This window comes from Astatotilapia calliptera, chromosome 13, assembly GCF_900246225.1.
Source record: "Astatotilapia calliptera chromosome 13, fAstCal1.2, whole genome shotgun sequence".
Taxonomy (NCBI): domain Eukaryota; kingdom Metazoa; phylum Chordata; class Actinopteri; order Cichliformes; family Cichlidae; genus Astatotilapia; species Astatotilapia calliptera.
The window spans coordinates 29498711-29521917 of NC_039314.1; the positions used below are offsets into that span (position 1 = coordinate 29498711).

Below are 23207 nucleotides of genomic sequence, written 5' to 3' on the forward strand. Positions count from 1 at the left end.
TGTCCACACTCATCATGACCACAGATTTCATTATTATGACTCTACAAACATTAAAGTTTTACTGGTGATTCGATATCAGCCCATGACCTGACACCAAACCCAACTGTTTCCTTCCTCCTGCAGCTCTAACAAGCTTCCAGCTTTTCTTCCCTGTTTGTTGGTGATTTGCATCATTTTCCTTGTTTTTGTCCAAGCGGCACAAACAGATCAGAGATCAGCGACCACGAGACCGTCAGCAGACGCGAGCGGGAGGAAACACACTGACTTTAAAGCGCCTGCAGGGCGAAGCCGAAACCAGATTTTCTGCCCTCTCACATGGACGCTGCATGACATCATCTTAGAGTGGAGCATCCAGGGGTCAGAGGTCACGCTCAGTCGGCCTCATACAGAGTTTAAACCCTGCAGCAGCTGACTCAGACTCTTGTCCGTCTCTCTGGGACTTTGATTCACTTTTACCTCCAGCAGCAATGACTGAAGACACACATCATCATCATCGTCATCATGCTCAGCGCTGAGGTTGGGGCCAGGCGTCCAGTGACAGTCAGCTCTGTTACAGCTGCCTGACACATGAAAATATACACGATGATCATTTTCACCCGTCTGTGGTAAAAATGATGCAGAACACAGCGAGAACCTCAGAGCGCTGCGCTCAGTCTGGGTACAACATCACCGTTTATACTGACAGCCTGACGCTGAGCTGCATTAAGGCAGGTCTCACCTGCGCTCCCCCTGGAGCTCCGCCCCCACGCTCCCCGTGCACCTAAATGGCGCTCTGAGTTTTCCTGCAGCGTGCAGGCAGAGCCACGCCGAGCTGGCAGAGCACCAACTTCATGTGTTTCGTGTGTTAAACGTCACTCAGCTGTGAATTTAAACACACTCGAGTCGTGGCAGAAGCATGAACGTGTGCACTGTGACGTAAAATTCCCGTTTTTCTGAATGGAGTCTGGTGGAGTGTAATGGCTACGCTTACTAAGCACATGGCTTGTGTCCGCTTGGGGGCGTGGCCTCCTGACACCTGCTGCAGGTATCGCACTGCAGAGTGAAAGAAAATGCTCTGTCCCTGCTGAGCTTCACGTTAGACTCTTACAGGCTGTCGGTGTGTTGGTGGTTCTTTGTGTCTGGGGGTGGGCGTCCGGGTACACACCGGCTCACTCCTTGGCGGCCGCTTGTCGGGGCCTGAGGCTCGCTCGGGCCCCTTTGGAGGTGGGGTGCCCCCGGCCTCTCGGCCTAGGGCTCGGTCACTCAGGCGCAGCTGGGGGCCGGCGGAGCTCACGGGCGCGTCACTGCAACTCCCCCTGACTTCTGCTCCGCGGCTGCTGGGCGAGCCCTCATCTGGGACTCTCCTCAGCTCTTACTGGGACAGTGGCGCGGCTGCCCCTCTGTTGGTCTTCCATGGTCTCTTGTGTTCTGGGGGCCTCTGGATGTCTGGAGTTTTGATCTCCTCCATACCCGCTTCACACCCTGGAGGACGGGGCTGTGGCCCCCCCACACTCCCTAGCAGATCATTACATGGAGAAACCTTTGGAATGCAAGCATGCTGATCCACACAGGTATGCACACATGGGTATTCACAGACGCGGACTAAAGCTTTCCTGGCTGCTGCCTCAAAGCACACTGTGCGCTGTCTATCTTGCGTGCTGCACAATATCGTTTATTACTTAGTAAATACTGATATCTATGACTAGCTAGTTTATTGTGATGGTGCTTTGTTTTCTCTATTATTATGTTGCTCTTTGTTGTTTGCTGTCTCCTCTGTTTGTTTTTGTTTGTTTGTTTTTTTTCTCCATACAGGTGACCCAGGAGTTTTTTTTTTTCTCTCTCTCTTCCCCCCCCTTCTCACCGTCTCTTCTCCCCTTTGGTTTTCTTTCTTTCTCTCCCCCTCTCTCTCTCATTCATTCCCCCTGTCCTATTTATTAAAAAAAAAAAAAAAAAAAAAAAATGACAAAGGATGAACTGAAGCTCTGCCATCACGTAATGTCGCATACTGCTGTTTCTGATGTCATTTAAAAAAAAAAAAAAAAAAAAAAAATAGACTCTTACAGGCTTTATTATCACTGCTGAAAACAATCAGCAGCAGCATCAAACTAAAACACTAAAATAAAAAATCTGCAGGTTCCTGACTGACAGGAAGTCCTCCCTTCTCTGACGGGCGCTGAGAAGGCGAGCGGGGAGGTTAGCTCCTCCTGAGCGACAGCTGAGCTCATGACCTGCTCCGAGCACGCTTATATTTCATCAGGGAATTCCAGGCAGGTCAGCGGACAATATTAGAAGTGAAAGAGCGCCGGGTTTCCTGCAGGCTCGCAGACGTTTCACTGCAGCAGGTCAGGGAGAAGAGTTCAAGTGCACCACAAAGCACCGAAGAATAAACGGCGCCATTCAGAGTCACCAGATAACATGCTCTGTGATAAGGAAGCAGCTTCACAGTGAGACGACGGGCCGAAATATTCCAGAAAATGAATCCGTATCATCAAATGTTCAAACATTATCCCTGAAATTTTATATTTCATCAGAGGAAAGCAAGCAAACCGGAAAAACTGAAAAGATCCCAGACGTCTGCCTGTTGCTCCGCTCAGGTGAGCCTCAGCTTTTCCTGCTGCCAACAGACAAAACCCAATAACTCCTCCAGAAGAGTGAAATGTCCGTCTGCTTTCTGAAGCTTAAGGATAATCAGTTTGCTGTCAGACGTGTGAACGAGAAGCAGAAGCAGTTAAAAGTTTGAGAAGCTGAACCAGCAGATGATTAAATGCAACGCTCAGAAATAAAGATTTAAGGTTAAGAAAACGTCACGAGGATGAAAATCATCTAATCCGACTTTAATAGTTTCTCAAAAGACCAAAATATGCAACAGATACAGCGTAAATAATGACGATGAATATGTGACAACTTGATTTAGGAACAGTAAAAATGTTTAAACACATTTCAGCTACGAGCTCGAGTCCAGCCAATAATCAATAATTAACACTTTATGAAAGGACGGCACATGGCTGCTATCCCAGCTCCATCACCATGGTAACAGATGCTGAATCCTGGACCGGAGGTGGTCATGCTCAGAGCTCTCCCGTCCTCTACATCTGCTCTGAGCGAGCTTTAGATTCTCAGCTGAAGGAAAACGTTTTAAACGTGAATTCGGCTTAAAACAGTCGCGACTGCACTGAAGGAGCGCCGCACGCAGCGGGAGGCTCTGATCGCAACGATGAAACGACATCAATGTGTTTCCAAACTGTGTGACGCACAGCTGAGTACAGCCAACCACACACTGCAGATCCAGTCTGCGCAGAGCCAAACGATGCTTCAAACACTGAAGCAGAAAGGCTTAACAGCTGACGGCCGCTGTGGTCACGCCGCTCACCGCGGCCGTCAGGTTCTCTCCATCCAGCCGGGATGAACTTGTTTAGCTGCACCGCTCAGGTTCCCCGGGCCACACGTTCCAGGGCTGTTAGCCTAACAGCAGATTGTTTCAGTGCACGTTTCATTTCTTTTTGTGCGATGACATAAATGTTTTACGGTCTCCATGCTCCTGACAGAAACACGAGTGAGTCCAACCTCTGCATTCACCCTGCAAACAGTCTGCTCCTGGGTTTTATTTACAGCTAATCCAGTCTTTAAATAAATTAAACCTGAACTTAAAGTCCAGTTAAAATAATTTGGGTGATTTTTCCTTTATGTAACATTAACACTGCCTGTCCAAGGACACCAGTATAGAAACTACTGTAAATACACCAGACTGTAGAAAGTGTGCTAATGCATGCAGGACAAACTCAGAGTAATCAGACTGTGTGTCGTTCAATTCATTTTAAACAGAAACGCAGAGCAGAAACGTTTCATCAAAAATAAAATGATTTCGTTTGCATTCGTGTTGTTGTGGACACCGCGCACAGTGAGCTTCACACCAGGACTCCCTGTTAGTGTTTTATACTGGCTCTGATGGTGCGTTCACTGACGCCCATCATAACGGCTCCCAAACCCCTTCAGAGACCCACCGTTATTTACACAGAGCCACGAGAAAGACGGCTCATCCCGTTTACAGGCTACATGTGGGCTGACAGATGCTACGTTAGCCGACAGCTAGTTATCTCTCTGCTCAACGTGCTAACTCGGTGCTAACGCCGTTAGCAGCCGGTAGACCGCCTACCGTGCGGTCGTAAAGACTCGGACCGAGCACATAACATGAGAAGAGACAGACGGGAGGAGGTGGAGGAGGGTCTGGGATCCAAATGTGTCCGCCTGGCTACATATGGTAGCAGGCGTGCTAGGAGCGATGGAGGCTGGCTAAAAATAGACCCGCATCACAGCGAGCTAAACCCGGCCGCTGCTTTAATCCCCCCCCCCCTCTCTGACACGGATACCGTCCCCCCTAAATGTTTTAGTTTTTCTCCCCGGGATGCTCTCCGTCTGTCCCCACCGGCTGCTCGCCTCCTCGCGGGGACGAGCCGTCAAACCGTCCGGCATGACCTCCCGCAGGCGGCCCGGTGCGCCTTCAGTCCTCCCCGACTCAACGACAGCCTTTCCCGCCTCGAAAGGAGCCCCGCTCTCGGTGCTCATGCAAAGGCAAACCGGTCATAAACGCGACGCTAGCGGCGGATGGAGACAGGAGAGACGGTAAACAAAAGATCAGAGCCACACTAACCACATTTGGCGTCCATCTTGAAGCTCCGCTGAGAGAGGTGAGGCAGAGGAGGGGGGCCGGGCATGCGCAGTTAGGCTCTGTCTCACTCACGGACCTCTGCTGGGACAGGTTGAGCCCGCACGGGTCCGCTTTAAACCCGGGACACTCCCCTGCCCGCTGAAGGCAGCGAGGGTCTGGACCAGGAGGTCAAGTTCCTCATGTTGAATATGAACGTTGCACATTTGTGAGGAAAAGACTCAAACTTTCACATTTAAAGACGAACAAAATCACGCAAACCAAAACGAGCCAAAAACGGGCAAATTTACCAGGAAATACGGTCACGGAGAGGGGGGGGGCCAGATTCATGACCAAAACGTCAAAAATATACAAAGAAAAAAGCAAATTTATGAGGAAAGAGAAACGAGGAAGGCCTGTCTCCGTCCAGCAGTGAGGAAGACTCCACACTTCATGCAGTCATTAAAACAACCCTGCCTGAAGCTGACTGCAGGTCAGTACAATGAAACCTCCACGACTCAAACTAAGGAAGCAGAGGTCGGTGTGAAAGGAGCAACAGGCTTCCTAACAAGGATGGTCGCCACAGGAGGAGGCAGCGTGTCACAAGGCTGTGGAAGGACCAACGCAGCTGCAGAGGACAGAAGAAGACTGAACGGTGAGGAATCCAACAGATGGTACATCAGCTCATGTTCAGTAGCAATCCCTGCACCGGTGCATGCTGGGAGAGCTGCAGTTCGTTTGTTCATACGTTACTGATGGACGGCGTGCTGAAGGAGAGCGGCTGCTTTAACGGCGTCTTTATCATTGAGAAACCGACAGAGCGAAGCTCCAGAGTCAGACGATCAAATATCCCGAAGGCTGAAAGCTCAAATCATGGTGAAGGCGACTGAGCGACACGGTGCGGATGGCGAACTGCTCTAGAAACCACGAAAGGAAGTTTGAGCATCTGAAACATGCTGATGCGTCTGACAGGGACAGCACGCTCGTCCTCAGGGTTGATCTGCTGCAGACGCTCACAAACCAGTGAGACTGGAAAAGCCACCAGCAGACCCGGCTCGCCGTCGAGCCTCAGGTAAGACGATCAGACCAACGACAGAGTTCACCTGCTGCAACCAGTCTGATGTTCACCTGCCAGCAAATCGCACTTCTGTCATCCATCACAACGCAGGCTTTGTTTTCTTCATCGCCGTAATCTGATCGATGTAAGGTCGTCACACCGCGGTGGATACCTGCGAGGGTTCAAACGGCCGCCAGCCCGGCATCAGAACAAAACAGAGGCTCTGCGTTTACGCCACTATAAACTCTGCGAATAAATTATTCTGTATAATTACAGGTTGAGCTGGCGGTTTATAAACTCACGATGTGTTAACAGACCTCTCTGCATTGAATCATATCTGTTATTAACCTCTGTCTCTCTTCCACAGCATGTCTTTATCCTGTCTTCCTTCTCTCACCCCAACCAATCACAGCAGTTGGCCCCGCCCCTCCCAGAGCCAGGTTCTGCTGGAGGTTTCTTCCTGTTAAAAGGGATTTTTTCCTTCCCACAGTGGCCAAAGTGCTGCTCATAGGGGGTCATATGATTGTTGGGTTTTCTCTATTATTGTAGGATCTACTGTGCGATATAAAGCACCTCGAGGCTGCTGCTGTGATAATAATAATAATAATAATAATGGATACTTTATTGATCCCCATGATTTGGTGCTGCATGAATAAACCTGATCGACTGACCCAGCAGCTGAACGTCGCTTTGAGTGTGAAAACACGTCAGTCCCTGCTTCAAAGCTGTGATGATGTACAAGAGGTCAATGTGTATACTGCAATTTTAAAACGGCCTAATGTGACAGCTTACAGGACTTCATGTGATCGTGTAAAAGAAATAAAAGCAGCCTGTCGTCAGGCTGTGAGCTGGACAGCTGCCTTCTCGTCAGCTTGGATGGCGCTCGCTCAGAAAGCCGAAGAATTAAACTGAAAAATGTTTTTCTGCAGGAAAAAAAATGACCAAAATACTCAAAAACACTTCCTGTTAGGAACCTTTTCATCAACAGTCGAGCTCAGCATCACTCGAGTGTAGCTCGGTCTGATTTATAAAAACGTGCGATCAGACTCAGAGCGTCTGAACCGAGGACGGAGGTGAGTCACTGAGCTGTGTCCTCAGGCTAGCTTGCAACACAAAACTGAGTTAATTCACTGCACCCCCCCCCACACACACACACACACACACACACACACACACACACACACACACACACACACACACACACACACACACACACACACACACACACACACACACAGCAAATACTGCTTAGTCACAGTGCGACAGCCTCACGGCTACACGTTCTGTCACTTCATGGCCATCGCTCATTAATCTCTCACACACACACACACACACACACACACGGGAAGTGAAAGCAGCGCTGTGACCTCAGATGATGCAACAGCAGAAGGACACATGATGGTCAGCAGCGAGCGGCGTGAAAGAACATTTGAGCTTTTGAAACATTAAAGTGAGACAAATATGATTTTAGTTCAACTGCGTCACTGACATCTTCACTACTCGAACATTTACTCTGAAAGGTCTACAAGAACTTCCTGAAAGAGCATCTCGTGCACGGCTGCATCATTTAAATCGAGTACGTCCTCCTTCATGATGCTACAGTGGAGTCATTCTACTTCCCGTTTTATTCCTACAGCTGCTTTGCATGATTCACAGTTCCAAACAACCCTTCTTTATATCTGATTCTGGACCTTGGTACCTGCCTTTTTAGCTCCTCCTCCTTATGTCAACATTGTTACAATTGGCTGCCACCACAAAAAACAGATGGGTGGGGCTTCTGTGCCTGAGATGACCATATTTGGGACATCCCTGCTCTGTGACATCATTCAGATCCAACAGTGTAAAAGAACTATGTTAAACTGAGTGTTTAGAGCAGGATTACTGTAAATACACAGCTTATTATTAAAAACTTCAACCTAGAAAGATGGACGACAGGAAATAAAGGACGCAGTCCACGCCCACTTCAAAGATGCTAACGTGCTAACTTTTCTAGACCAAGGTTCACGTAATGCAGCAGGAAAAACGACATCAAACCGTGCGGTGGTCATATACTTGAATATAATTATAAATTAATAAATGCGTGCCACAAACCAAACCTTAGTTTTCTCCCATCACTAATGAAGTTCGTACATCACAGCAGTCAACATCAAAGCCTTTCTGTGGTTATCAAACAGAAACCTGAGGACAAATTCTTCATTAGTCTGTTAATTGATTAGCTAATCAACACTATTGACTGCAGCTGATTTTTTGTCTTACAGTAAACTGAAACCGTGGCGGTGAGCAGCTCCTGTGAGCGATTACACTGCAGAAAAACCCTCAGACTTTAGTCAGGCTGATGAAATCAACGACTGAACGGATCACCTCCAGCAAAGAGGCGTGTGATTGGTTCAGCTTCATCACTCTGAAATCTATGGACAGTGTTTCTGTATATTTTTACAGACGTGCAGCTTTTCTGTGACCAACTCTAAAAAACATCAAACTGAAAAAGTAAGAGTTGGAAAGTCCTCAGAGAGGCTGTTCAGCCTCTTGTTTTCTCCTTTATTTTGTTGAGATAAAGAAAATGAAGCTTTGGTTTGTCAGGATGAAGACCCGGAGAAAAGAAAGCAATGATGCTTTTTCTGGAGTATTTGTTCTGTAAAGTCTGAAAATCGTGAGAAATGAAAGAACAGGTGGTACAGGAGGTCTGAGCACGTCTCAGGTTCAAAGATACTGTTTGAAAAATGAGAAACGACCTTCAGAACGTAGCAGAGCTCAAAGCTTCAGACCGCCAGGAAAATCCACACCACGGAACCAGTTCACCGTTTTTGGGAAAAAGCTGAAAAGCAGCAAATCCTCAGATTAGAGAAGCTCAAAGCATGAGCTGGATTTTTTTAAACATTTAATCCACACAGAAAAAACCCAAAACAAGACGGCCAGAGGGTCAAAGCAGGGTCGAGGACTCTGACAAGCCCACCAATAACAAGCACAGGAACACGATGTTAAAAACTCAGACGGCGAGTGACCGACTGACATCCAACCATCAGTCACCTGCACGCGGGTCACATCAGACACACCTGTGCTTCAGTCCGGAGCCAGGGAAAGGTCAAACAGTCACCACGGTAAAAGCTGCAGCAGGAACAACAACAACAATAATGGTTTATCTGTTTGTTTATCTGTAGCTTGTGAAAGTGATTGCTCACAGCCCTCAGCTGATGTCTGCAGACCTCATTCGGCAGAAGTGTGCACACGGATCTCATAAGACACGAGACTTCGCTCCCAGCTGAGCACACATGATATTAAACAGAGCCAGGATAACGACTAAAATCCCCCAAAACTGAATGTTTCCAATCACACGAGAAAGACAAGCAGCAGAAAACTGGAAAATTTAGTGGGAAATGATTAAAAATGTGAATAAATGTCCAAGATAAAGAAATGTGTTGTTTGTTAAACTGATAATTGTTGAGTTTCCTCACAGAAAGCTGGACATGCTCAGACGTGAGGACAAGGAAACCAGCAGATCGAGGTCCCGCAGCTCTAACACGACCCTCATGTAACGCATGCTGCTGCTGCTCCAGCTCATCTGCATGTGCCCACTGTATTAGCCAATCATTAACCTGCCAGCTAACGTCACCCCTCTCTCCGATCTCCCCTCCTCCTCCTTCCTGCTGTCCACCTTTGGTCACAGTGGCTGACTGGCCGACTGTCCAAAGGTCCCGGAGCTGCAGGGACGACACCCGAACACGAGCCAGAAAATTCTGCAGCTCCCACACGAGACAGACCCCACAAACCTGCTCTGAGGTCAAGCTGTTCACCTCTTAGGAAGCTAAACGAGGCTAAAGCGAGTCAGAGACTCCTGAGCCGCACACATCTGCAGAGTTTCAGGTTAATTCAGCACAACGTGGGCGTCTAACGCAGGCGAAGGAAAGTCAGAGCGGTAAAACACGAGCGGTGTGTGCAGGCGGAGCTGCGGGAGGAGGACGAGGCAGAAAGGTGGAGGTTTACCCTGCTCCTTCCAGTGCTTGGCGGCAGCGTCACACTCCTTTCTGTCCACAGAGTTGTTATCCATGCCGTCCGATCAGCAAACAGTCATTCCACTCAGAGAGGGACCCGACAGGCAGCAGCACAGAGAGAGTGTGAGGAAAGGTGTGTGTGTCGGGCTGCAGGAGGAGGAGGAGGGAGGAGGAGGAGGGAGGGGAGAACCTGAGCAAGGCTTCCTCTGAGGGGGGGTGACTGCAGCGGGCGAATAAGTCCCTCCCGCTGGCTGTCAGCTGACTGTCTGCTGCCAGCGCTCTGACGCAGCAACTATAACCGGCTCAGCCTAACCCCCACCTTCCCTCCTCCCTCCAGCCTCCACCCTCCCTGTCTGCCTGCTCTGGCTTCCTCCTCCTCCTCCTCCTCCTCACACAAAGCCAAAATCATGTTCCTTTTTCTTTGGATGTCCCCCTAGTTTTCCTTTGTCATCCCGTCACAGCGAAATCTGCTGACGAAGCAGGCGATGACACCACGATGCAGGAACCTCGAGCCACAGACTGTATATAAAAGACGGCCACGCCACCTACTGGTTTGTCCGCATTCAGAAACAATTCAGCCGTGCTGGGCTGTTTCATGTGACCATATTAATGCAGCGCATGGGCACATCACAAGGACACAGATACCAGCTAATGAGTGCAAAGTGACACAATCCTTGTTGGACGGGCTGTCAGTGCAGTTAATGCACAGCACGCCTTATTGTTCTTCAGCTGCAGATTTTGGTGCAATCAGTGTCTTCAATTGTTTCTAATGTCCAGCAGGGGGCGACTCCTTACGTCTGATTGACACTGAGCCAGCTGCTCACCTGGACTCTGAGCTCAGTAAACTATTTCCTGGTCTCAGTCACGGCTTTAAAGTCTTACTGAATAAAACATGAAGTTCGTTTTGTCAATTTTGGCTCCATTAGAGTCAAAACGGACCAGAGGAAAAGCATGACGCTCATTGGCTAACTGCGACTGGGAGGTCAGATCCTGGTTGTAATATCTGGTTTCAGAAAACTTGAGACTTCAAAGCCAGGACTTTCCATCCATCTTTTATATACAGGACCACTTTGAAATTAGTCTAAAAAAATGTCACAAAACAGCCAAAGAGTCGTTACATGTTGTGTTTTTGTCTGACCCAAATCCACACAGTCAGTTTACCATGAGTTTAAAGTCAATAATAAGCTGTTATTGATCGGTTAATCACGGCTTCTGTTCCACTCAGTATCTAATCACTATCTAATGTCACTGCGAACTAACCGCGCCCCCTGTTATCAAACCGTTGCAAAGACATGTTTGTATTTCTTTCAGTTCTCCAACATGAAACTGATCATCAGATCTGCCTTCAAACCACTGTGACTGACACCAACAAGGTGATTATGGCTGAGAAAATGAATAAAGGCAGAAAAGCTTTAAAGAACAGAACGAAGCACCGAGGACCTGCAGGAGGCTTTGAGCTGCACTAGTGTCATCAGAGTGGTAATTATTAACTTGAGCCACTAGAGGGCACCAACGTCCTTTATCCCTCTTTTATTCTCTCTTTCAGCCACATCAGCAAACACATCTGACTGAAACAGTTTCAGGGCTCAGTTTTAACCAGGCCCAAAGTCTGGACGTTTAATCCAAAAAACCTCCTGGACATTACTGCTGCATGTGTGGCATACAGCCACATAAAGGCCTCATCACAGTTCCACACAAACCACAAACAAACTTCCTCAGCTCGGACCGAGCGTTGCTTTTCTGTTCCATCACGTTAAGATTAGCATCATTTTGCTAATGCATGACTGTGTGCAACAGCAACACCGGCTGGTTTAACTACATTTGTATTTGTATTTGACTTAACTGCAGCCTCCCACCACTGGGTGGAGGATGTGCAGCGTCACACACTTTCCTGCTGCATCAGTTTAAAACAGCGAACTCAGGGAGCGTTACCGAAACGTCATCACTTATCTGTGCTTTGACAATGTGCACGAGATGGTCTGATAGCAAACACACCATCACCTCTCCTCTATGGGACACATTTTACATATTTGTGCTCAGAGCTCGTGATTGCTTCTTCCTGCAGGCTCGAGCTATGAGAAAGTCGTCTAAATGTGAACTTCAGTCTCCAGCTGGATGCCCACAGTTTGAGCTGCAGTGATTTCACTGTGCAAACAGATGATTACATAAAGAGGAAGTGCACGTTTGCACACAGTGACCCTCCACCTTCATCTGACTCTGAATGACTTTGCCCTCTGCTGTTGTAATCCAGTGGGGACGTGACGCATTCCCCACAGTAGAAACCTGCAGAAGCTCTCCCTCAGCGGGGAGCTGGACACGCTCCAGCAGCTTTTTCCCCTCTGGCTTCCAAAATAAAAGCACTGAGCAGCTTTGATTTGATAATGTGGACACAGTGGCACAGTTATCCAGCATGTCATCGGGTCAGGCCAGGAGGACGTCCCGGGCTGGATCTGTGTTATGAATCAGGAGACTGTCACAGCTTTCTCCAGTCACATCATTCAAACTGTTCCACAACTCACTGTTTACATTAAACTCATCATCATAAACACAGTCACAGGGATGCCAGTTAGCTGAGGTGAAGACTGGCAAACAGCTGCCCGTCAGAGGCCACACCCCTAATAATGCAAGGCTTTATCCAGGTGGGTTATTGAAACGTTCTCTGCCAAAACAAAAGTTTGTGTCAGGCTGTAAAGTTTTTACATGGGAGTCTATGGTGATGGGCTCACTGCTGCCTCTGCTGGACACTACAGGAACTGCGGTTTCCAGCACTGACTGACATTATTTCTCATCTTGAAAGCTCGAGTTTTTATACGTAAGTTCAAAGATTTTCTGCTTTTGTTACAAATGACAGCAAACTGAGCCTCAGACAAAACGAGACATCTGATGCAATCAGTGTGCTCACACATGTAAGGAAATCAGTGAGCTGATGTTTTCATCGGTGAGGAAGAGGAGCTCAGACAGCAGCGCTGCACCTCGGGTTGCATAATGAAGAACATTTGCTGAGTGTTTTCTGGGTCGGAGAACCCTTTGTGGGGCTGCCAGTGTCGCAATGCAGGGAGGAGGAGGAGGCTTTAATTAACAGGAGATCCCAACACACACACACACACGCGCACACACACACGCGCACACACACACACACGCGCGCACACACACACGCGCGCACACACCTAAAGCCTCGGCAGCTCATCCTAGAACCACAGTCCGCTTACACAGCCTGCTGTGAGCTGATCGATATCAGTGGCCATTTAAAGGAAGATGAGGCTCTGCCGCGCTCACAGAGACGCCTCCTACAAGCCCCGAAGGACACAACTCTGCGTCTGTCTGATAAACTCTGATCAACCCGCCGCTCAGCTCACAGAAACTTTGTCACGCTGCAGTTTTCCTCCAATCATCCCCTCAGGGCAAAATGAAAACGAACCAAAAACAGACGAAACAGGAACTGGAACTGTGCAGAAATCCGCTCTGCGTTTTACAGGAGGCAGCAGAAGCTGCTTCAAGGCCCCAAAATGCCTCTTTTGGGCAATTGGTAAAGAACATTTCAACAAAAGTGTAAGACAGAAGCAGGAATAATATGCAACATATTAATAACTGAGGCGGTTTCCTGCAATGCACCAGCCAGGGAGCGTTATCACACTGACCACCGAAGCCACGGAGGCTGAACAAATAATAAAATAAAGTAAATAGACCTGCAGATGAATCACTGAGCTGCAGTCCAAACAAATCTAACCATAACTATCCCAAAGGTGACAGACAGCAGGTGGGGGCCTCCCTCAGTGACATCATACAGATCCAAGGCGATGTTTAGAGCAGCTTTGGGCTCACAGGGATAAGTGAACGTACACTCGGCTCATTAAAAAGCTCTGGTCATGTTAATGTGAACATCCAGTCCTGAGCAGTTTATAGGCGGAAAGTACAACGTCCTCCTGACTCATTACAGTTCAGGTTATTCAGCACACAGGTTATCAGTAAATGACACTAAAGCATTCAGCCTCAGAGCATGAAATCTGACACAGTCCTGTGTGACAGTAAAACATGTAGTAAAACTCAGGAACAGGGTGTGGTCGGTTCTCTGTGTGCATGTGAGCGGATGCTGGGGTCTGAGGTAGTGCTGGGTTTCAGTCCAACATCTCAGGTTATGTCCAGAGGGAGGAAGATAAAACCAGGGAGTAAGATGATCGAATTCAAAACAAAAATGCTCAGCAGGCAACCAGAAACGCCTGGTGGACTAGTGTTTGTATATTCTACTCTATAAGCTTTGTTTAAAAAGTTTAGGTTTAAAAAGGACAAATCAAAATTTAACAAAAACTAATCAAAACCAGCTTTACTTACCGTGTTTTTAAACATAAAAAAAATAAAGTGATCAAATGCACAGAAATGGTGTTACTCGAATGAGACAAATGCACAAAATCCAACAAAAGGTCGAACGATGAGGAACACAACTACAAAATGCAAATGTTAAGATTCAAAGAAATGCAAAAAGACGATGCAACCAAAGGAAACACTGACTGGTTGGTTGGATGGAAGAAAGTAATGGAGGGGAACTAAGAATGGAGATGGAAGTTATGTGGATGAACATGGAAGTGCCAGTAAAAGTGTAGTGGGGGATGGTATCCATGCTGGAACTGGGTTATTTTACCTGCTCTTATGTTCAGGTTTGGCATCTTAAACGGTTTGCCGCCCTCCGCGCTCTTCTTCGCCGCTGGCTCCTCTGGTTTGCAAACAGGGGAATGGGTGGTAGGAGCTTGGGGGGGTGGGGGCTGCTGGATGTCGAGCTTCTCCAGCTCAGCCTTGCTTTTCTGGGGGGAGGCCTGTGTGAGGAGGCGGTAGGAGCTCTGACTTGGAGCTTCTTCTTCAACCTCCGGGGGCGGGGCTACTTTTGCGATTGGATCCTTTTGTCCAAAGCTGAGATCATCATCCATGGGGATCTCCGGGGGCTTGGAGGCTGCAAACTTGGAAGTATCCAGAGCTTCGAGAAACTCGTCAATAACACCCCTAGGTGGTCTTTCGATGAATTCAAATTCCTCAGAGGAGACTTCATGCTCGGAGACCTCCTCGGCCATCTCCGGCTCCTCCAGCTCCATCTTCAGGTCCTTCTTGTCAGTTTCCACCTGGAAGCTGGCAGGGTTCTTTGCCATTGCTTCCAAGACCGGCGAAAGGGAGTCTGCTGTTGGAGACTCTGAATCCGAATCCTCAGCAGGGGTCTTCTTATTCTGGAAGTCGAGTGGCTCAAACTTTCCGGTCATTTTGGGAGAATCGTGGCTTGAAAACCAATCTTTCTGTTGAATCTTGACAGGTTCCTCTTCTTTTGCTTTAGTTGGGGTAGTTTCCTCGGCCTCTTTGACGAGATCAAATGCGCCAAAGGTTTTGTCATCTTCTGCTTTTTCTTTATCTGTAGCTCTCCCCTCCATCTCCTCAGTCATCTCTTTCAGCAGGGAAACTTTAGCCTCAAAAGCAAAGGGGTTATTAGCAGACAGATTGATCGGAGGATTGGGCGACTCCATCATCCTTCGTTCGAGGATGGGGCTCTGCTCCTCCGGACTTCCCTCAGAGGAGCCGGAGTCTAGTTTGTCGGGGTTGAGCGGGGAAGACTTCAGGATGTCTGGAAGCGAAGGCGGCAGAGCAGAATCCTCCTCTTCCTCTTCATCATCATCATCATCATCTCTGAGACCAGATGAGAACTGATTCATCGATTGCACGAGTGAGTCGGCAGTCATCTTGCCGGGCTCAAATGTTTTTCCCTCATCCAAGAAAGATGGTAGATTTTCCTGGGATTCTCCAATCTGCCCATACTGGACCAGATCGGGAGTTGGACTATCGGACATTTTAGATGCTCTGCTGTCTGACTTGGAGTCTCCAAAATGTGAGTAGCCGCTGTCCGCAAGTGGGGAAAAGCCATCAAATGGGTTATTGTTCTTCTTCACCTCGTACATCAAGTCATCTTCTTCGTCAGACTGGTTGCCGTGCAGGTCTGGCTCAAAACTTGGGGGGTTAATGGAGCCCATGTCCTTGGGGAAGGAATCCATTGAGGGCTTGGTGTTGTCTTGAGAAGCTAGGTATGGTGAATCCCAGTGCTCTGTTGGGTTAGAGGAGGCAACGTGAGACTCAGGGACCATCATCTGGGGATTCACGGGGGAGGGGCCAGTGGAAGACCTGTCTGAGCTAATCAGCTTCTCGTCAGGCGAAAAGGAAATGCCACTGTCTTCGCATGGATTATGAGGCCCTGGGTCTTTCCCTAAACTCAGGTAAGGACCAGCTAATGGATCTAGAGGGTCTTCCTTATTCTTACTACTGCCTGGTCCAGAGTCACCCCCCCAAGGCATGTCCTTGGAAAGAGTAGCAGGGGGTTCAGTGGAGAAGGAGCCCAGGGGTGCGGCAGATCCTGAAGCAGGGGGCTGGTTGGGACTCTCGGTCAAAGAGAGCTCTTCCAGAGAGTCGGGGGAGTGGAGAGGGGAGATGGGAGAGATGGGAGCAGGGGAATCACCCTTCTGCCCAAGTGCTTGAGTAGAGAGGGAGGAGGGAGAATGCAATACAGCACATATCAAAGACATACTCCATTCCTTACAGTGCCCACCACACCTGGGTAGAACAGCTACCAACAACATTCAGAAAAGGTTCAGAGATTTAGACCAGACAACGGCTATGAAAGGTGGCGGTGGCTGGTAGACCAGTTCAGTATAACCCCAAAAACAATCAGCTAAAAGGATAATACTAAATACTAATATGTTGTGTGTGATTTTAAGTCTTTTATATTACAGTATTGGCTTGAAAGAATATATTTTTGGAGTTTATGTTTGAAAAGAAATGGGGCTTGTCTAATGTTTGGGGACCAGATCCAGTATAACATGGTCATGTTGAGACATTGTTGGGATTGTATATAAATGTAATGCCTACAACAGATAGATTAGAAAAGACAAACGTTGCTTTGGTGCTGGAACACCTGACTTTGGATCCAACCTAATCGTAAACCAACACATTTGTTGTTGTTGTTTTTTAGATTTAATGATTATTTCAAACATTTTAACTTTCATGAGCAGAGATTTTCAGCCCAGCTGTCACTGCATCCCCTCTTGAAATAGTCTCAGGGTTGACTGGCTGATATGGTCTTATGCAAGCAATCAGCAGTGTTCTTTTCACTGGGAGATATTGCCTTTCAGAGGACTGACGGGGAGGAACAGGTGACTAATGAAAAACACCATCACGTTTTCTCAAAGGTGGACTCCAGGCCTAAGGATGAGTGCTGGCTTCGATGATGCTTTCACTTGTTCGACTTCTACTCACCTTCAAACTAACTGACATCACATTAAACAAATATTTGATATGACTGTATGTGATGTGCATAAAGATGATGGGCAAAGTCAAGTGATAATAATAATTAACAAAATGCTTTGTCCTGAGCCAGTCAGCAGTCACTGTTGGGCTCAGGCAAGTCCACCGGTGTAAAAACATGGGGGGATTTTTCACGGGTAACCTCTTCCTGCTTCTGCTAACAGTACTGGTTCACTCCTAAACACATACCGATTTCTTGTTATGAGAGTTACTGACCAACCATAATGTGATGGGATTTAAGTATAGTGACAAAATCATCTCCCTGCACAAAAAGCCGACAATATCATAGATTGTAAGCTTATCTTTGAAGTACGCCTGCTAAAATGGGATTGACTGCATGACTGTTGTCTTATTTCCTAAGTGGCATAAAACACATTCTTTAAGTGCTGGAAATATGAATTTAAATTAGGGCTGCTCGATTATGGCAAAAATGATAATCACGATTATTTTCACTGAAATTGAGATCTCGATTATTTGACGATATTTATTTAACAATAACAATGTGTTGAATGATGACTTTAAAGATTGTCAAAAAATAATCTAAAATAGTGTACAAATACTGATAACAGTGCAAATGTTTGCAATATAAAAAATAAATGAAAAATGTAAACATCTATGTTTAGTGAACTTTGCAGTGTTGCTCTGTGGTGCAGCTACGACACCGTAGCAAAGTTTACACACTGTGTCTACTTGATCCACGTCTGACTGAACCCATAATGTTTCCACACCACTGAAGGTTTTTACCTCTCTTTTCAACCAATGGCCGTCACTCTCCTCTCCAAATAACTTCTGCTTAGCTTTCCGAGCTTCCCTCGGGTCCTCTTAATCAGCGGTCCCCAACCCCCGGGCCTGGTACCGGTACAGGTCCGTGAGTCGTTTGGTACCGGGCCGCGAGAGTTGAGGCTCAGGTGTGAAATGTTTAGTTTTCAGTAGAGCTGGGCGATAGAACGATAACGATATGTATCGCGATAGAACTTTTACTCGATAGAGAAATTAAGCTATCGCGATAGACCTCGCCGCTCTTGTCCTCAAAAAAAAAAAAAAAAAAAAAAAATAAGGTCAGCCAATCCAAATTAAGTAGCGCAGAGCCGAACCAATCACAGCCGCAGTGTCACGTCACGTGACTTGTTACGTACAGCACAAGTGCCAAGCCGCACGTGTGTTTGTTTGGGAAGCAGCCAGCGGGTAATGGAGGAAATGAGTGTGCCGACTAGAAAAATCAACCGAGCGTGACCGAAGAGAAAACAGATGATGGTTCCAATGCCGGAGAGATTGTCGAACGGAAGAGCCATAGAAGCTCCGTAGTGTGAAGGTATTTCGGCTATTTCAAGTCTGACAAAAAACAGAGTAGCGTGCACTGTAAATTGTGCCGAAAGCAAGTCTGGAAATACAATAAACTGGTGCATGCGTCACACTGTGCGCCACATTATTGTTTCGGTGAAATGAATTTCTACAATACTGTTAATTCTACTCTGCAGTGTTTAAATGCTTACATATACACACAGTTACTGTCCCTCCACACATACGACTCGGTTCTGCTTCTATGCCCCAGCTTTGTTTACTTTTTCCCACCGAGGCTTCTAGACTTCTGATTGGCCAACATTTCTGCACGGTTAGGAATCTAGCGCCACCTGCTGCTTTGGCATGTTCATAGCAGCGTTTTCCTTCATTTCTGCCTTTATGTGTGGACGGGATTATTTTTTAAAACGAAAACGGAAAATCTCCGTTTTCAAAAATACCCGTGTACGTGTGGACGTAGCCTCAGTCTCTGACTGGAAGCGCTAATTCGTCATTCGGCTTTTGTCAGACTAAAGTAACTGTTAAAAGTGTTTGAAAAGCTCAGCTATACAACAAGGAGAGATTGAGAATTTCCTTTTAGTTCTCAGTTTATTTGATATTGACAAAAGTTAGTCAGTTTTGTCTGTTCTTCTGTAAAACAAACTAAGATTTATTTTTAGAATTAATATTTTGTTTCTAAGTGGAATTGACAATTTAGTCTGTTTCGTTTGTTCTATTTTGAAACTTAAACGCTTTAGCGGCTGCCTTTTGTGTAGTTTGCAATATTTGCCTTTATTTATCTGAAAAAGTCTCATGTTCCTTAAGTACATCTACCCTGTTGAACTTATTATGGGAAATAAATATTTAAATAAAAACAAGCTGCTGATTATTTCACATTTTACTTGTGAGCAACGGCACATTTAAATCTTACAAATATAGTTATTTGGCTTATATCGTGATAGATATCGTTATCGCCTGAAATGAAAAAAACATATCGTGATATGAAAAAATCTCATATCGCCCAGCTCTAGTTTTCAGGGTTTTTATCGGTTTTCAGCGTTATTTTGTTATCGTTTTTATCGTTAACTCGGTTTTCCTGGGTCTTTTCACGTGTGTTATGAATAAATCTTCTTTTTTTCTGTACCGGTACTGGTTTTATTTTGTTGTATTTATCCGCGACACCTTAAAGGCCGGTCCATGAAAATATTGGAGACCGCTGCTCTTAATTGTTGTGACGCGTGTTCGAAATGCAGAGAGGTGCGCTCGATTTGCCACACGGAGCAGCGCGAGAGTAAAGCACGAGGGAGGGGCTAATAATCGGCTCAGTCATTTTTAATGATCGTTGAAAGCCCAGATCGTAATTGTGATTAAAATTCGATTCATTGAGCAGCCCTAATTTAAACCCACCTAAAGTAGGGAAAGAAACAACTTTTATAGCTGTAATGTTAGAGTTGGGTCTGTTTCTTTGGGAATAAACTGGACTTACACGACTACCATCCACAGTCAGGTTTGCCCACATTTGTCTGGTCTGTAAACCACCTTGGTTTGACGTTTGGTGGTGCAATAAATGTTTCCCCAGGTCTGGCGCCAATAAACCATGCCCAGAGTGTCAAACAAACTGCTAGGTGACCACAGATAATGATTCCTCTCAATTAAGTTTTCAAAATATAATTTAACAAATGCACAAACCTGAGGAGAATCATTATTCGTCTACAAACTACTCGTACAAGTTCAGGTCAGTCTACTCTACAACAGTCACATGTGAATCACAATGCAACACAAACACAGGCAAAGTCAGATTTAACAAACCCACGGCAAGCATCCCGTGTAAATGCTCACATGACGTAAAAAACCTACAGCTTCTTCCATGCGATGAGTTATTTTAAAACAAAGAGTGAAGAATAAAGAACTGAAGAGGAAAAGAAATGACCGAGACGGGGAAAGAGACGAGCAGAGAGGACTTGCCTGTAGGGAAGTGCATCAGAGGATGAGGCTGAGCTTTAGAAGAAGAAGAAGGTACATCTGTGGAAGAAACGAGAGAAAGCAGCAGAAAGTGAGTTTATGCAAGCTCAGAGGGAAAAGACCGAGAACAGAGAGAGATATCATCGCCAATACAAACTGAAGAGGAGATTTCTAAAGCCAAAAGTGGGTCTCTACGCCTCAAGTGACGGGATAAAATCTTAATCACAGCTCCCGAGCGTTAAAGAGAGAAACGTGGACGCCCACAGGGGGCTTCTTCACCTAATGCTTTTATTCAAAAAGGAGCAGCTGTGCATAGAAGTTCACACAGCTTACAGCGTTTAACAGCCTCTGTGCAATCGGACATGCCATCAATACCACGCCTTCACCCCCTCATCAGACCTGCAGGCTGTGGTTCACACTCAGTCCCTGCTGCAGGAGGCCAGGAGCCGTTTTAGCTTACTGGGCACCACGTTAGCAGTTTACACCCTCTCCAGGTACAAGAAGCCTTCATCACAGCTTCACCATCAATGTTTCTGCTGCTCCCAAAAACCAAACAAACAGTTAAAATGATTCAAATTCTTTTAGCGCCAATAAAACGATCAGCTGTTCAGCTCTCAGGTGTTGATGTTAATTCAGAGCATTTATGAGGTGAAGGAGCGTTGATGGCTTCAGAATTAGACTTTGTTCTACAATAATTCGATCATCTCACTTTCTATAAATTGCAATCTTTGCTGGTGCTGTAATGATTTCACCAAACAGCAACGTGACAGACGTTTTATGAATATAAAAGAGCATAAAATTCACCGCACTGACAACATGAATCAAACATGTTTGTTACTGTTTGTGTGGACGTGAGCACTGTGTGCTACCTGAACAAGCTCTCAGAGTTACGTAAACACGCGTTAAAGGCCGGACGTGTCTTTAACTGATAGCAGATGACAAAGAAAAGGTCAGAGAAATGGTGACAGGCAGTAAAGCATCGGACGATTTGCTATGAAGAGACGTGAGGAGGTTTTCCCAGCTTTCACAGGAGACGCAACACGAGGGCGACCCAGAGGTTTCAGCAACACGCCGACTAACCATCCAAAAATACTCTAAAAATGTCAAATATGACAGATGTTTTCCAAACTCGTCTGGTTACACAACATCAGCACACAGACAGGAAACTTGACTGTTGTGCAAGTCAGAAAGCTCGAGCCAACAGCAATCGGCCGATTAAACCAAATGAAGCCGAATGACATTAAGGACGTGCTGAAAACGTCTGCTTCTTCCTGCTAATGAGCTTAATGCTGTTTCCCCCAAACAGATGACTGCCTACATGTGATGGGACAAAAACAGGGAAAGTGCTCCAACAAAATCCTCCACAGCAGCACGAACACACAGACTGCTCCTGCAGTCGTGCAGCGGTTAATGCACCATATTTTATCCAAGTCCAGTTCTCACTGAGATTAAGAACAGCCGGCTGAAGAGAAGCAGACGTCGACGTTAATGCAACTGTTGCACACGATCAAGTAAATATACAGACATACAGCTCGAGCTCCTGCGCTGAGCCGACTGGTCTTTAAAACTTTAAAGGACAAACTGAGAAAGATGTTTTGGCTGATTTTGGCTTTTCTACATCTGTGTATAGAAATTAGAGGCGACGTGAGAAGCAGACTAATCTTTGACTGACAGTTACACTGCTGCACTCAGAAAAACGAGCAACACAAGTGAAAGAAAACGAGAGAAATGCCTGGAATAAGTGAAGAAATCAGAGATTTTGAGCTAAAAAGGGCCAAAAACCATTAAAAGGCAAACTCTCAGAACGCAAGCACATAAAACTGAGTCGTCTACATAGAAGTGGACATAAGAAAAACAGGACTTAACACCCAAAATACAAACACAGACAACACCCCTGTGTCCAGATTGGGACGTATGTGCTAATATATTTACAGACTGGTTGGTGTCGCCCGATGAGCAGAGGGCAGCTCAAACACAGGCAGCAGATACTGCAGCTCTGGATAGCAACCGGCTGAGGACAGCAGGAGCTGCTAAATAATTAACATCCAAACCTACATGGATCTCTTACCTACCCTACAGAGACTGTTTACAAAGGACGGACGTCTGCAGGTGAGCCAATGATTAAGCATCTTTGAGCTGCATTCCTCTGAGCAGCACGCAGCTCCGACTCACTGAGGGTGGAACTTGTGCTCAGCTGATCTCGGAGCTCAGCAAACACTTTGTGGTCGCGTTGAATCAAACATGAAGTTCATTTTATAAATGATGGTCCCACCAGAGTGACCGTGGCTGTGTCCACCACGAGTTTGTGTTTTTAGGATGGAGCGAGAACGACTGACTGAACACGAGACAAGCTGAGAGCACTCAGAGGAAACACTCATCATCATCTTCCTCTCGTAACTGTAGGAAGCCACGATCATAATGAAATTAAAATCGGATTGATTAGCCGGCTCCACACAGGCCTCCATCTTTAACTCAACGTCTTCATTAGCCAACAAAGAAATGATTCATAAAGAGATTAAAAAGAATGTTTTCATTCAGACTTTCATAAAATTAGATTATTAAAAGACAGAAGTCTGAACTGTGTACAGGCTGGAATGACGTTGCTCTTCATCAGTGAAGTTTCATGAAGGTCCAGAAACCATCTTTATCTCTGACGTCCGCTGAGCTCAAGGCCAAAATCAAAAACACCGACAGGAAACTTTCGTCATTTTGTGATTATTACAGATGAAAATCAAGAATCAGGACTCTGTGAATAATCTGATTAAATCATAAGCTGATTATCAGATTTATTAATGAATTGATTTTGATTACAAAGTGAAGCTGAGCTGATTACAAAGCTCAGTTTTATTTGTTACCTCTGCTGTCGAGGTTTGCCTTCCAGCGATGGAGAAGACCTGCGATGGAACCGAACAGGACATTTAACATGGAGTCACAGTCGACTAAATCTGAACTCTAACCTGTGGATTTTAATATG

At 46.3% G+C, this 23207-nt stretch overlaps 1 protein-coding gene across 9 annotated transcripts in view; it reads right to left on the minus strand.

The window, feature by feature from the left end:
* Positions 1–23207, minus strand: part of LOC113035437 (reticulon-1-A-like) — a 33542-nt gene that overhangs the window by 4897 nt on the left and 5438 nt on the right. For 2 of the 9 annotated variants that reach the window (XM_026190997.1, XM_026190999.1), the window contains exons 2-3: positions 20237–20293; positions 14304–16163 (exon numbers count right to left, since the gene is read on the minus strand). The exons of 1 other annotated variant lie outside the window; for it this stretch is intronic. In XM_026190997.1, coding sequence (XP_026046782.1) covers positions 14304–16163; positions 20237–20293 — 1917 coding nt within the window. Of the gene's footprint in view, positions 1–4627; positions 4757–9659; positions 9903–14303; positions 16164–20236; positions 20294–23088; positions 23128–23207 lie in introns of those variants that run through there. 6 more of the 9 variants (XM_026190996.1, XM_026190998.1, XM_026191000.1 and 3 more) reach the window with 6 other exon arrangements.